Raw genomic sequence first — 15,209 nt, forward strand, 5'->3', positions numbered from 1 at the left:
TTTCGTGAGGGAGAAAAATTTTGCCGCAGCGGAATTGACGATTTTGTAAAGCTATGGTAGTCTCACTAAAAATACAAAACTCACTCACACACACATCACTCACACTAACACATTTTCATTCATTCTTTTATGTGTATGTCCTTGAGTTTTAATAATATATATTATAAAATGTCATGGCTTCTCTTTTCTTATTTTGAATGGAAATTTTTATTATATTTTCTCAAAATATGCTTCCTTTTTCATTCACATTTGTTATACATCATCCTTCATGGGTTTTTATTCATTTACTTATTATTCTTTTTGTGTACTTTACAAAATAATAAATAATTGCATTGTAGGTAAAACTAATCATAGAGACTAATATTTTTTTTTTTTTTGCTTTTTTAAATTTATTACTTTATGTTAGTTTTCATTTTTGTAAAGAAATTTGATTTCAGTGTGGCTTGATGATGAGCGAATAAGAAAATGTTCATCTTAAGTATCAATAATATTTGCATTACATTATTTACGTGTGTAGGGCGGGCTGATATCTCATGGGAAAATATAACATTTTTTATTTGGTTTCACATTATTCAATTCTTTTCTTTTTTTGTTTCTTCTTCTCATTATCAAAAAGGCAATTTATATATCTTAACGGAATTCATGCTGTGCTTTATGATGAGAATGTATTGTACTGGTTTGTGTGTAGTGAGATTTTTTTGTCTGTAATACGCATGTAAATGAAAAATGAATATGTGGAATTTTTATTTTTCTTTTCTTTTTTTGTGAAAAAGTAAAGTCTGCACGAAAAAATATGTGAATGTTACTTAGGCTTCTTATTAGCTCCATCATAAAATATATATGTATAATATATATACTTTCTAATGGCTTACATCGCTCTTTTTTTCTTCACATACACACAAAGTACACTCATACTTTTGAGCATATTCAATGAAATTTATTTTCTTTTTAACTTATGTTAGGTAGTTAAATTTTTAAACATTATTTTGATTTATTTTATAGCGCCCTCTTTAATAATAAAAATTATTAATCAACTTTAACTCATCATATTTCTCATTCTTTTTTAAAAAATTTGGTAATTAAAGCAAAAATTAAAAGCATTTTTGTTATAAAAAAATGGTTGTTGGTGGGATTGAACGTCTTAAATAAATAAAGAAAAAAAAAGCTATTTTAAAAAACGTCATAGTGACGAAATTATGCGCATTCTTCAACGTAAACAATCATTCATTAATCTCGATAATTGTTCAATCGAAAATGCGAAACGGTTTTTAAACCAACATTTAAAATTCAAATCCAAGGAACATCATGCTTAATTATAATAACCAGAAGAATATCCCTAACATAGGCTGGCAATTTTTTGGTTTTTTCAAGTAGTATTTGATGTAGAGATTTTCATATTGAATCTATTCTGAACCATGTGGACTCAGAACGAAATATAGCATAAACAAGACAGCCAAATAATTAATTATAGGAAAATGAATATATAAGTAGTTGCAAGGTGTAAAAAAATGGCAATAAAAGCAAACGTAAATGTTCTGGTTTACAGAATGAGTCAAGATAATAATAAATAGAATAGAAACAGACTAAACACGTCATTCAAATGCGTCAGAAATGAATATGCTAAAGATTGTATTACATACATTTTATAAAAAATATGATTAAAGAATTGTTATGTATTGTGTACAGCAGAAAAGACTGTTTGATGAAGGGGCTGCTACTTATGAGAAACTAATTTTTTTTACATAATTTTCCATGTAATTTTAACAGAAAATGAAATGAAAATTAATATTTCCTGATTTAATCTATGCCAGAGTAGGCAATAATCCAACTCTGATTCTATACAACTGTAAATAAAACTTATTTTAAATTACAGCTTTAAATTTAAACAATTCAACATTATTTCGTAACACTTCATGATTTTTTTTTTCTTTTTTGATGAATTTTTGATTTCAATTACTGAATTTTGCTTATTTCTATATATATTTAATAGTTATGTTTAAAGTGAAATGAGTGTGTTTAATTCTTTTTTATTGTGGTCCATTGAGCTAATTTATCCTTCATTATTATCGGCCACACGTTGTTCACTCCTTTTAGATGCTACTACATGCTAAATTTACTTCTTCTTGTTTTGTGGCGTTTGAGGACGATTTGAATTTGACTGAAGTCCTGCATATTGATATTTTGCTTTTTTTTCACTAGGTTTCAGAATCTAGAAAGGCAAAAAAGAATGGGAGTTTCAACAATAAAAGTGAATAATGCAATAAAAAGATTATAGTTTTCAAGAAATATTAAGAGATTATTACCTGGAAAGAACACATAAGTGAATCATCGACAGACATCATTCCTCCTGCATTATCAAATTCACCGCAGTAATTTGGGGCTGAGAACAGTGTCACTAGTGAACGTTTGGCAAAGAATTCATAACCATCTTCTACAACTTGATGAGCTCGACAGATTAAGTCGAGGTCGTGACGATTAAGGAATTTCTGTACTATATCCGCACCGAATGTAAAGCTTACACCTCGATCGTTCTCACCCCATCCTTGAACATCTTTGTCTGGATCGCTCCATAAAAGATCGCACAATAATCCAGTATCTGGCACGTCTGTTGGTCGCATAATTCTACGAATTTGCTCCATGCCCTTTAATTAAGATAATTTTAATTAATTTAAAATTCTAAACCCATTTGAAAATAAAATTATTTTAATAAAATCATTTGTTAAGAAGAACACAATCTTTATATGTCTGCATAGCAACGAGCATTATTTTAGAATATACAGTATAAGGTCAATAACTTTAGCAAAAATGCGTCATGCTTAGTTTAAAATGAGTCAGAAATACTCAAAATAAGTTTAAAATTTTCATTTTAAGGAAATATTTAAAAGCGTATTATAATCAATTTTCCTGATATTTAAGATTGATTCAGACTCATTTAAAGAAAAAAAATTATTTGTCATTCAGTAACAAAACGATTTCAATGATCAAATAAATATAATAAAAATACAAAAAGTAGGAAATAAAATAACAGAACGATACAATACCGATAAATCCGGTGAAAGCTGGAATGATTCACGTTCGATGATGATGACGAAATGAAAACAGAAATAAAGAAGAAAAAGAAGAAGAGTAATATAGATTAATATTGCGAAATTAATAAAAAGAGATGTTTGTGGAAGCGAGAAAACTGTTGATAAAAGAACGAAAAGCTCCATTTATCATTGAGAGCTTTGTGTCATTTTCAATTGCCATCTCAATAAATGTAATTAAATTATTTAATTATCCTCACCCCTCCGTGACAACAGAAAATCTTCTCGTCAATGATTGCGGCTATAGGCAGGCAGTTGAAGCAATCTGTGAAAGTCTTCCACAATTTAACATTGTATCGACGTTTACATTCATCATAAAATCCTATAAGAGCGAAAATATGATTGAAAATTGAAAACGAGAGATGGCATACAATAAATCGATTTGCATACGCAATATAAATAAAAATGGAAAAAGGAGGGAATATAAAATTACCATAAATTCGATTTATGCTTGCACATTCATGATTTCCACGGAGCAAGAAGAAATTTTCAGGATATTTGATTTTATATGCGAGAAGAAGACAAATCGTTTCTAATGATTGCTTTCCTAAAATATTCACACACAAAAAGACAAAAGAAAGAAAAGTATCAGTAAGTACATAAATAATTGAACAGTAGAGAATGAGTGTAAGACATGAAAAAATATATTATTTTTGGAACTTTTGTGGGAATGATTCTTACCTCTGTCGACATAATCACCGAGAAATAGATAATTGGCTTGTGGTGGAAATCCTCCATACTCAAATAACCGTAATAAATCTGTGTACTGTCCATGAATATCTCCACAAATTTTAAGCGGTGCTTCTAACTCAAGTAGAATGGGTTGTTGAAGAAATATCTCGCGGGATTTCAGACAAAGTCCGCGGACTTCCTGTTCAGTCATTTGCACCGGTCTATTTGGTTTATTGGTGCGAACTGAAAAAATGAAGTGACAAAAATAATCGTTATTATTCAATCATATCAATAATTATCTGAACATCATAAACAAGCTACTTAACTACTTCTAATAAATTTTATATCATAACTTATTTTACTTTTTTCATTTTCATATAATTAAGTATCTAAATATTGTAATTAAATATAGATTATACATTTACATAAAAATGAAAGAAAAACTGTGCAAACTATCTCTCACTATGAATCTATTTAAGGATCCAGGGGTAGCAAATGACTTCGATTTTGAATTTAAAATTTTAAATCGCAAAGACATAATTCAAAACAATGCCGCTAAAGCTTTGCAACCCCTGGTTTAGAATAGTGTATATACAGATAAATATGTATAAAAATTTCACGAGCGCATTAAAAATCGATCAATAGATAGATGATCATGCTATATTTCAAGCATTATTAATAGAGCAATTTTTCCTTTCTTTCTTTTCGTTGTTGTTAGAACGAGAAGCATGTTAAAAAAGTCTGCTTTTTAAATCATTATGAAGCAGAAAAAAACAGAATCTTATTTACGTTATTGATCATAAACCTCAAACTGTTCCTAAATTTAGAACTTTTTCTCATTTCAAACATTTTTTCGACATTAATTGTTTGTTGTTGTTGCTGTGCTGCCACAATTTTCTTTTTCTTTGATGATTTATTCACTCTCATCATTTAGTACAATGAGCTTTTTTGATAGAAATTTTTAATGAGATGAGATTTAAATGCATGCAAAAAGAGAGCAGCTCCTTAATCCCATATTTCCTTCCTAATTTTTTTTTATTATTCATTCATCCGTTCCACTCTTCGTTTTGTAAAAAAAAAATTAAAAATTAAAATGACCTCAAAACAATCCGTCAATATTTCGTTTCTGTTCACATTTTCGCAGCAAAATCATTCGTTTTGAAGTAAATTTTGATGAAATATGCATATACGTGATATCTCTGCAAATACAAGGCATATTCATTTGCATGATGATTCTTGTAGATGTCAACAAGCTTGTTATTATTTTACATTGTTGATATTATGAAGGTGCAACCTTTGCACTCTAGACAATTTCTAGACTTTAAACTTGTTATTGGAATGTTGTGAATTAGAGGCTTACTCAAGGAATGAGGAGTTCCTTTTTTTGTATGAATGGACATTTATAAGAAAATAAAGTAAGTTGATAATTTTACAAATTTTGATTACATTTGTATACGAAATTACTTATAGTCGTGTAAACTCTGTTTGATTATCTATTTTGATTTAGATTGAAACTTGATAAAAAAAAATCAAACTCAATTTTGCTATGACAGGTACCGCATTTTTATGGTTAAAAAAAGTCACATATCATTGTTTAGTTTTAGAATTTTACGACGCATCGCATGGATAAATCACGAGTTTAAAGTATTTTAATTGCGACTTTAAGTAATTGAGTTGAAGTAGAAAAATGTGATATGAGGATGTATGTATTAGTAGATATTAATATTTCATGAACATAACTTCTAAATTTAATTAAGATGGAAAAAAGAGAAGTACATGAACAAATTACAAGCAGCAATCGTAGTATCGTTAAGAATTGATATGGTGTTGACATGTAATAATAATTACCACAATTTTGCACGTTTAGTGTGAGAATGAAAGCTATATCGCACCTTCATAATTATTAACTATTTGATATATAATCAATGTTATGCCATTTTATGTACAACAGAAAACACTACATTCATTTCCTTTTCTATATGAATGAATCAATTCTAGTAAACACTGGATATGACTTGTTCGACACATCTTTGAGTAACTGAGCTTGTAAAATTAATAAATCAATTCTACTCGTATTTATTTCTTCATATGTTTTTTGACAAACAGCTTGAGTATCATTTCTTCCTCTTTCTCAGTCTTTTATTTATGTATTTATTTATTTCTTCTTATGTATATTTTTGATTTTCATCTTTCCTCATATTCATCAGAATACATTAGCTCGTAATAAAAATAAATATTTATAAATTAACATTGACATTGTAGGTCTCTATCTCTCTCTCAATTATTTCTGTGTTTGATGCAAATTGTTTCATTTGCCCACCACTATGTTCTTTAGGCGACATTCAAGATTTGCCGAACATACTTTGAAATAATTTCTTCATTATGATTTGCCACAAATATGAGACGTCATACATGAACGACTATTTCCTCTAAACACAGAACATTATTGAAGGGCAATAATAATAAACAATAACGAATTTTGTAGTCTCGTGCAAATAAAACGAGTAAAAGTGGATTCTTTTTTATTTATTATAAACATGATGGTTATGACATTTTAAAAATAATCTATTTTCATTGCCTATTTCTCTCCCCATTCACTTAAACTCAATTTTAATGTCATTTGTTCTTTTTCTACTTTTATCTTTTTTTTGTCTTCTTTTTCGGAACGGTCACGATATTTATGATTTTCCATACATCAAAAAACTTTTCGTTTGAAAAATGAAGGAAAATAGAATTAACAAGAGACAGCTTTTAGTCCCTGATAATAAAAGCGCTCTTCAATGGAAACAATTCTTAGAATTTTATGTAAAAGCTTTCAAGTTTTGTGAAATTTATTTTTTACTGACACACAAGGACTTCGTACAAAAAGAGCTAAACAGCGCCTTTCTCATGAAAATGTGTTAGGATATGAAAAATTAACAGAGTAAAAAGAAATGAAAGGAGCAGATAGTACTGCAATACACATTTAGTGTGTAGGCTATGACGAAAGCAACGTATGAAATCGTTTTATATATAGAAAAACGCGCTGTGAACATGTGAAAATCATTTGAGTCACTCATTCTCTTCTTTAATATAGGTATAATTTTGCACCCCCAATCCGTATTACAACACATCGTACTGAACTTATCATCACGCGTAGAGCTTTTCACATTTCTTTTTCATTCTTCTTCACTATTTCTTTCTTTGCTTTACTTTTTTTTGAAGAGCATTGGAACGATGATGGTGACGATATTGAATCAGAAAGGAAACGAATTAAAAATCCTTGTCGCTTCCCGTTCCTCTCAATTTTCTAATTTAATTGACCGCAGATGTTTTCATTCGTTTTTCTTCTTATTCATTGTTTATGTATACTATATGAAGTGTTTGCATACTGGTATTTTCGGGGTTTGCGATTAGTCATCAGAAAGAAAAAGGAAAAAAATTTCATTTACTTAAATTAGGTAATCTATGAATCTATTTCTGCGCTCAAAATGTACTTTAATTGGAATTTTTTCCATGAGAGTAAAAATTGGTGCGATAAAAATAATAGCTATAAAAAATTATAAACTACGATTTTCCTCGCCTCACGAGGAACGAACAAAAAGTGAAGCAAGAAAAAAATTAAAGAAAAGAGAAAGAAATGAATTGTTTTTATTTTTTCTTTTTTAATGAATACAGCTACCCAACATGCAATTTCATACTCAAAAAAAGCTAAAAGTGCTCTTAGAGCATTTGAGCTAAAAAGCTAATTAAAAACTATGTAGTAGAGACTGTTAAAATAATTAATTCACCCTGTGTGAAAAACCCTTTTTTCTTATCCTCGTTTTGTGATGGTACTTAATGTTTTTATTAAAAATGATTTTTTTTTAAATTGGTAACAAGATTTAGTTTGGATTTTTGCGAATATAAGCAGCAAGAAAATAGAAAAAATATTAAAAGAAAGAAAAGAATGAAAAATTAGGAGATAATGTCAAAATGCATTAATTTATGTAGTTGTTTTTGTTTTTCATATAAATTATGCTTAATTAAGTTAATTTTAAACTTTTCAACAAATGTGAGAAAAAGGTTGTTGAATAAATCGAATGAAATACCACTTTAGGAAGAAAAATATGTTAAAATCAATAAAATTATCGGAAAATTGACATTGAAATGAGACGAAATGAGTTATCAAATCATAAGAGAAACTTTTTTTTTCACTGAAAACACACACGTAAAATTTTCATTCATATTGTGAATGTGTCCAAAAGATGGAAAATAAAGAAAAGTCTTTTTCGTCACACTAAATTACTCATTCGCTAATTCAATTGATCAAAAAAGTAACATAATAAAGAAGAAAATTAAGGAATTCACGATAAAAAATATTGCAAAATTTTTTTACTTTCTGAAAGTCTGGCAATTATTGAATCTATATCCAAATGATCCATTTCTGCGTATCCTTCACTATTTCCGTGTTCTTTGAAATTATTTTAATTATTTTCACCACTTTTTATATTTAACTAACTGTTTTTAACACTTTTATTTTAATTAATAAAAAAATTACTTTTTTGTCTCGCAATTTTTTTTTTCGACATACAGTTTCCCACAATATTTGCTGCACGCCGAAAACACTGCATTCGTTTAAATCTTAAAAACCGTTAAATTTAAAATCATCATCAAGACATTTGAGCAATTAAGAAGCACTTTTTGACAGCCAAAATTCAATTTAATTATTTTTTAATTTAATACATTTTAATGCGCTTAAAATTAGCACAGTGAAATCGAACAAAACAAAGCATAGCGGTCTTTGATTGCAAATCACTTAGCCTATTTTTCAAAAACATTTATTCAAATATATTTTTTGCGTTATTTCAGAGTTAATAACTAGTTTCAAAGTTTTGGAAAATTCTTTAAATTTACTTGATGATTTGCGGAAAAAATTAATTTTAACTAAAGTAATTAAACCATTGATCAAATTTTAATTGAACAAGTTAGCCAACTATTCTTCTAATCAAGTAAATTTTTATTTTAATCCTTATAATAATTTTGGTGCCATTTTGTATATTTATCACTGTTTATAAGCATAATTGTACACTTATTTGCTACAAAAAGTCATTTTTAAGTAATAACAAATATTTTGAAGCTTGCAAGATTAGTTGATCGACCACAAAATAGTGTAGCATACAAAAGTATACAATTTGAATAAAATTTTCATAAGGAAGTTTAGCAAACATTAAAACGTATACAAATTTATTTTTCTTCTTAAAAACTCTTGAAATACTACAATTAACTGCTTTAAAATATAAAAAATCAGTAGATAAACAATCATTTTATTAATTACAGGTGTTCTTTTCATCGGAAAATATCAATTTCATAAGAAAAAGTAGATTTGGGTATTTTTTTTTCAATAATGGAAGTAGAAGAAGAAACTAAGCGTTCGAGTGTTGAAAAAAGATCCAGCAGTGAGCGTCGATTCAGTCGACGTCGTTCAAGAAGTAGATCAAGGAATCGAAGATATCAGAAAAGCATGTCAAGGAGTCGTTCTCCTAGTCCATTTAGACGATCTGGATTTCGTGGTGGAAACCGCAGGTAAATTTACAATTTCTTTGATCATTGGATCAATAAAAATAAATAATTAATTTTTGTCAGGTTTACAAGGCGATCGCCATTTAGAGGAGGCAGGAATTTTCGTGATCGTTTTAGAAGAAGTCGGAGTACATCAAGACCTTTCGAACGCAAGGATAGAAGACGATATGATGGAAGGCGCTCAAGAAGTGATTCTAAAGGAAGAAATGACAATTATCATCATCAACAGCAACAACCACAACAAATGAATTATACTAGTGATCCATATAACTATATGCAGAATGTGGTTCCTCCACAAGCACCAACTTTTGGTGCAATGAATCAGTTCAATAGTTATGAATTTCAGTCGACAAATTATCCTCCTCCAGCACCAAACTTTAATATTGCTTGTCCAGCTCCTCCAGGGATTCATGGCGAAACTTGGATTCAACCAAATATGGCACCAAACATGCCACCATCTGAAGAATCAGAGGAAGAAAAAAAGAAACGAGACGGTAAAAAAATGTCTTTAATTTTATTTGATAGATACTAATCAAAGATTTCTCGTTAAAAAAAAGCTGCTATTGCTGAAGAAAAGAAGAGACAGCGTGAGGATTTAAAACGACAACTCGATCAATATATAAATCGTGCCGAAAAAATGAAGAGAGAGCTGAAAGTATTAAAGGACCAAAAGTCTGATTTATTAGATGGCCTAGGAAAAAGATCACCATCTCCAAAAACCAATGGATTCATCAAAGAAAACGAAAAGCTTCAGGTAAATACTATATTTTATGTTTTAAGGTGTTATGTTAGCATAATTTGCCATTTTTGATGTGCTGAAAAAATTATTAAGTGCACACAGACACATGTTACGAAATTTCTCAAAAACTTGGTTGAGATTATTAAGTTTTAAGCACATTTTTGTTATCCTTGATTTAATATGAATGAAGAAATGTCACCAGGTTAACAAAAATGTGTTTGTCTTTCGTGTATTAACAAGAAAATCAGTAGTTACCTTGATCTCGCCATGATTTTGAGATTCGGCAATTCGAATCAACCAAAATTGCTTTTCTTTCTTTTTTAGTGGGTTTTAATAAGAAAATATTTCATGTGTGTTTGAATGCTCATTTTATTATGATGATCGATGAGGCTGACAAAAAATTATTTTTGAAGAAACTATTTTGTACCTCTTAAATACAATGAGCATTAAATCATGAGTCGTTGGTTGAGGCTAAGGAATCGCATTTCTGCAACACAAATTGTATTTCATAAGAGCTAGAAAAAATTGTTAAACATTTTTGTGAAAATTTCATGCAATTGCTTATTGTGACAATACTGATATTGCATGAAATTTCAAGTAGGGAAATAATTGTAAACTTAGTTTTAAGTTCACCAAGAGAAAGTAGACCATCTAAGAAGTCCTGGAAACCTGTTTTTCTGAGCAAATAGGAAGAGAAATATAATCGATAGTTATTATGATTCTTTATGAATATGAAAATGAAATATTTAAAGGTTTTGACACATAAATTTTTACACAATCAGTGCTTAGCTGAACTTAAATGTTGCTAACTAGAAAATTTTCTATAATTTCAGTCTCAAATCTCATCAAAATTAGCCGAGATACTTGATGTCATCGATATGCTGAACAAGATTATCAAAAAGGATTCGGATGAAGAGGAAGCCAGTAAGAAAAAGCCCAGTAAACGATCAAGAAAATCAGAATCCGATTCACCAGAACGAATTAAAAGTGAACTTTTGGAAAGCATGAAAAGGAAAAAGGCAGAAGAGAACAAGAAGGATAAAGTTAACTATATTTACTATGATCCGGAAATTCATTGGTGCAAACATTGTCAAATATTTCCAAAAACAGCAAAGGATTATTTAAGTCATTTGCATTCAAAAGATCATCTCGATAGAATCGCAAATCGTAGTACTGAAGGACCATGGCGAGCAAGTTTCCAAAAATTAAATGAAGTTCAAAACTATCCTGATGCACCAACCGAGAAGGTTTCAATTAAAGGACTTCAATTCTTTGAACCATCATTGGCATGGTATTGCAAGCTTTGTGAAATGTTTATGGGCGATTCTTGGTGCGTTTCGTTACATCTGAAGAGTGATATTCATGCTCAGCGATATAATGTAAGACCTGATTAATTTGGTATTTCCATTTTTTATAATTTAAAAATAATTTGAATTTTAACAATTCATTACAGAAATTGATTGAACGAGAGCCCAAATTTGAAGAGAAATGGTTGGAAGCTCGCAATAAAGCATACGAGTTATCAGGTGCAGCAGTCAATTTAGATCCAGCTGCAAGCAATTCTAATGACAAACAAAACTCCGAATCAAACAATAGCAAAAAGTCATCAGATAAAAAGATTAAAAAGAAGAAAAACAAAAAAGATAGCAAGAAAAAGCGTAAGCATAGTAAAAAACATAAACGTGGCTCTTCATCTTCTTCCAGTGATTCCGGAGAAAATTCAGATTCGTCTTCAGATTCCGAAAGTAGCTCAAAAAAGAATGAAAGTGATCATGCCGATTCGAAAAATTCAATTCGTGTTGCAATGAGAAATATTCTTAATAAAGGTTCAGTTGCTGAAAACGATGAGAGATCTGGCAAGTGGACGATGATTCCAATAGATTCAAATAAACCACAAGTTCCACCGGCGCCTACGATTTCTGCTCATGGTGCTAAAGAGAATAAAAAGGATGAACAAATTATTGGGCAATGGAGTACAGTTGAGCCAATAATTTCTCAAGAGGAAAAACGTTTATTGGAAAATTTGAAAGGGCGTTTGAAATCAAATCAAAAACAAGAATCCACTGAAAAGGAGAAGCCACCAGTTTCCGAGAAAAAGGAAGTTATTAAGGAAAAGGAAAGAGACCGGGATCGTGAAAGAGAAAAGGCAAGAAGTCGTAGTAGAGACAGAAAAAGGAACGATAGAAATTATCGTGGACGAAAAAGTCGTTCTCGATCAAAATCTAGGTCAAGGTCACCAAGAAATCGAAATAGAGATCATCGATATCGTCGTCGATATTCAAGATCAAGATCTAGATCTCCTAAACCATCAAAGTATGAGAAATCATCATTCAATTTCCCTACTGAACCTAAATTACCACCATTGAAGGATGAAAAGAAGCTACCATCTCGTTCTTACAATTCTTCAATTAAAAAAGATGATTCATCTTCATCCAGTCTAGCTAATGCTGCAAAGAAAATGCCATTTATTGGAAAAATGCCTGTGTTTAAAAAGCAACTGATTGAAAAGAAAAATGAAGATCAACAAGAGCCAGAAAAGAAGGAAGATGTAACTACCGATAAGCAGAAATTTGATGAAAAAGCAAAGAACTCAAACGAGAAATGGGAAGACTTAATGCCTGATCCATTGCAGTTTTCTGCAATGATGAATTCTGCTTCTAATCAACAACCTCAACCTCCAATTTCCATGCGAAATGATGAAATGGAAGTTCCGCCAGGGTTAAATCCTGATTATGACGAAATTCCAAAACCAATAAGTGATGTGCCTCCTTTGAAAACTGGCCAATTACCAAAAGATTTTCAGGCAACTTTAGATTTATTATTTGATGGTGACAAACCAAAAACAGTCATAGAAACTCCACAAATTGAAGTCCCTAAGCCCGAAATATTACCTATACCTCAGCCAATTGATGGTCCACAGATGATAATGCCAGAAGAGCTTTCACAACACGCACTTTTATACGGCAATTTCTTCCCACAATCCACAAATGTTCAGCCAGTCCCACCTCCTCCACCAGCAGCTGAAAAATTACCAGAAAATGATGCAGTTGATCAAAATGACATGGAAATGGTTAAAGAAGAATCTTCTGAAAACTTTGGAAAAAGCCAAGAAGACATAGACGATCTCGCTTTATTGGGAATCGACGTTAATGATGTTGGGAGTGGATTGTGGTAGATCATTTCACAATTATTTAGTCAGTATCAATAATAGCGTTAAATGTTTTTTTTTTTTTCATAATCCTTTCCAATTAAATTTGCAAACTTTATCAACTTTTGACTCAATAAAACTCTTTACAGTAAGTAAAGTATTTTCATTACTTTATTTTCAGTACAATTGAAGAATAGTTTAAAGATAACATTAGGACTTTACTTTTGGTTCTTTTAATCCTACTTCGTCTTGTTTGCCGGTTAAAACGTCTTTTATTTCTGCCATAGTGTGAAGGAGATAAATCGGAACATGATCGTGAAATTTTTGAAAAAGACATTCGCCTTCAAATGTCAAAAGTCCATATTTCCGTGCTCGCAATAGAAGTCCGACAACTTTATTACTAATATTTACATAGATATTGAAAATATCACCAAACGGAATGAATCGTAATTCTGGATTTTCTTTAGTTGGACTTCCTTCATCGTGAATAATTTGACATAATTCTATCATTTCTTTATAGACGTGAACGTTTGCTTTTTTCCCTCGAAACTCAGTCAGTGAACCAGCTTTTGGCCTACAATTAGTTTTTAACCAATTTTAATGTTTAAAAACATTTAATTAACATTTTACCGTCCATATTCTTCAGGCTTTAAATCTTTGGGACTTTTTGCGGCATATGAACTGCTAAATGGATTTTCTGACTGTGTTTTCTTTTGATCGCTCACTTTCATATTAAACTTGTCTACTTTTGATGATAATGACGAATCCTGTGACATTAAGAAAATTAAATTTATCTTCTCAGAGAGGAAAAACTTCTTTCTACTTTTCCTTATATGATTTTAAATTTTTCCTCAAGCTACAAGTAATTATAGCCTACAATTACAAACTTTACAGCATTTACCTTGTAATCTTTATCTGCCATTCTTTTGAAATTTTATTAATTTTATTGGATTATTATCAGCTTTTCAGGTTTTTTTTTTTTAATATCTACATAAAAATAAGAAAAGAAAATTTAGTGGATCTTCTCTCGAATTTCGTTTTTACTCGAATAATATGTTCGTGTTATGTTCCTACAAATGCATCGTTTCTCTCTATTACGTTTAATCATTTAAATGTTTTGTAACGATTTAAATTAATTTAAATTTCATGAGACTTAATTTCAATTTTAGCTTACTAGCTGGACTCTAGTCATTGGTCTGGCTTCATGTAATATGCAAATATATGCATGCATATGTGTTACATAAAACGACTGATCAGTCAATGCTTTAATTTTTTTTTTTTTCAGTATAGAAAGCAGGAAGGGTATTTATAGAATTGTCTAAATAAATGCTGTTAAGCTCTACTTTTTTATAACATTTCATAATATAAATTCCATCAATAAGTGTGCTAAAAACCAGTTTGCTTATTGCCGCTTACAAAATTTCAGTTGCCGTCTAACGAATATAATAGGAAACCCAATAACCTATGATATAATAACAGCTGATCTATACAGCAAGCAAAAAATACATTAAAAGTAGCATAAAAGTTGCCTTGCATACAATACGTTTTTAAAGGTCATCTACATTTTTTTTATTGGTTTTGCTTTATTTCTTTAGTCTTTACATACTTTCCTTTCACTTTCCGTGAAGGAATTTTTCTATTTCTTTATTCCACCCATGAATGCTTGAAAGATCAGAAATGTTTCTTTCTGGATTTCTTTTCGTTTCAACACAGCGTGAAAAGTTGTTTTTACGTTACGTTAATGTCAATTTTATTACTTAATTTAAATAAAAGTTATCAGAAACTTTTTTCATGGCATAGCTTTGTTTTATCATCAGATTCTTAAGACCTAAGTCTGGACCCATCCAAAAATTATTAAATTTTCAATTTCAGAAATATGTAACAATAACATAGATAATCAAAAGAGATCAAAAGTGTGAACATGCCGCCTCTATAATAACAATAAGAAAAGAAGAAAAAAATTACAAAAGTCCTCGTGTTATTGATCGAGGGACTTAAGCGCATTTTTGTCCCAGCGATCAGT

General features: G+C 30.0%; 3 protein-coding genes across 4 annotated transcripts; 1 reads left to right on the forward strand and 2 right to left on the reverse strand.

Moving 5' to 3' along the window:
* Nucleotides 1-178: 178 nt before the first annotated feature.
* LOC139095892 (serine/threonine-protein phosphatase PP1-beta catalytic subunit) lies at nt 179-8,310 on the reverse strand. The gene is made up of 7 exons (XM_070647434.1): nt 8,116-8,310; nt 3,768-4,001; nt 3,520-3,633; nt 3,287-3,408; nt 3,042-3,059; nt 2,304-2,642; nt 179-2,209 (listed from the first exon to the last, which is right to left on the reverse strand). Exons 1-7 carry the CDS (start codon nt 8,159-8,161, stop codon nt 2,114-2,116), a joined length of 969 nt encoding a protein of 322 aa, XP_070503535.1. The 5' UTR covers nt 8,162-8,310; the 3' UTR covers nt 179-2,113.
* Nucleotides 8,311-8,917: 607 nt separating this feature from the next.
* Nucleotides 8,918-13,343, forward strand: LOC139096208 (zinc finger matrin-type protein CG9776). Of its 2 annotated transcripts, XM_070647904.1 has the most exons (6): nt 8,918-8,953; nt 9,057-9,302; nt 9,363-9,793; nt 9,857-10,053; nt 10,872-11,417; nt 11,492-13,343. In XM_070647904.1, the coding sequence occupies exons 2-6, from the start codon at nt 9,124-9,126 to the stop codon at nt 13,211-13,213; spliced, it is 3,075 nt and encodes a 1,024-aa protein (XP_070504005.1). In that variant the 5' UTR covers nt 8,918-8,953; nt 9,057-9,123; the 3' UTR covers nt 13,214-13,343. The 2 variants fall into 2 exon arrangements, with proteins under 2 accessions (XP_070504005.1, XP_070504004.1); XM_070647903.1 differs by lacking the exon at nt 8,918-8,953 and having other exon boundaries at nt 8,977-9,302.
* Nucleotides 13,335-14,282, reverse strand: LOC139096211 (actin-binding Rho-activating protein-like). The gene is made up of 3 exons (XM_070647906.1): nt 14,088-14,282; nt 13,817-13,953; nt 13,335-13,760 (listed from the first exon to the last, which is right to left on the reverse strand). Exons 1-3 carry the CDS (start codon nt 14,106-14,108, stop codon nt 13,397-13,399), a joined length of 522 nt encoding a protein of 173 aa, XP_070504007.1. The 5' UTR covers nt 14,109-14,282; the 3' UTR covers nt 13,335-13,396.
* Nucleotides 14,283-15,209: the final 927 nt, after the last annotated feature.

The sequence above is a fragment of the Chironomus tepperi genome, unplaced genomic scaffold, assembly GCF_022539635.2.
Source record: "Chironomus tepperi strain 1889 unplaced genomic scaffold, CSIRO-AGI_Ctep_v1 contig_376, whole genome shotgun sequence".
In the NCBI taxonomy this organism is placed as follows: domain Eukaryota; kingdom Metazoa; phylum Arthropoda; class Insecta; order Diptera; family Chironomidae; genus Chironomus; species Chironomus tepperi.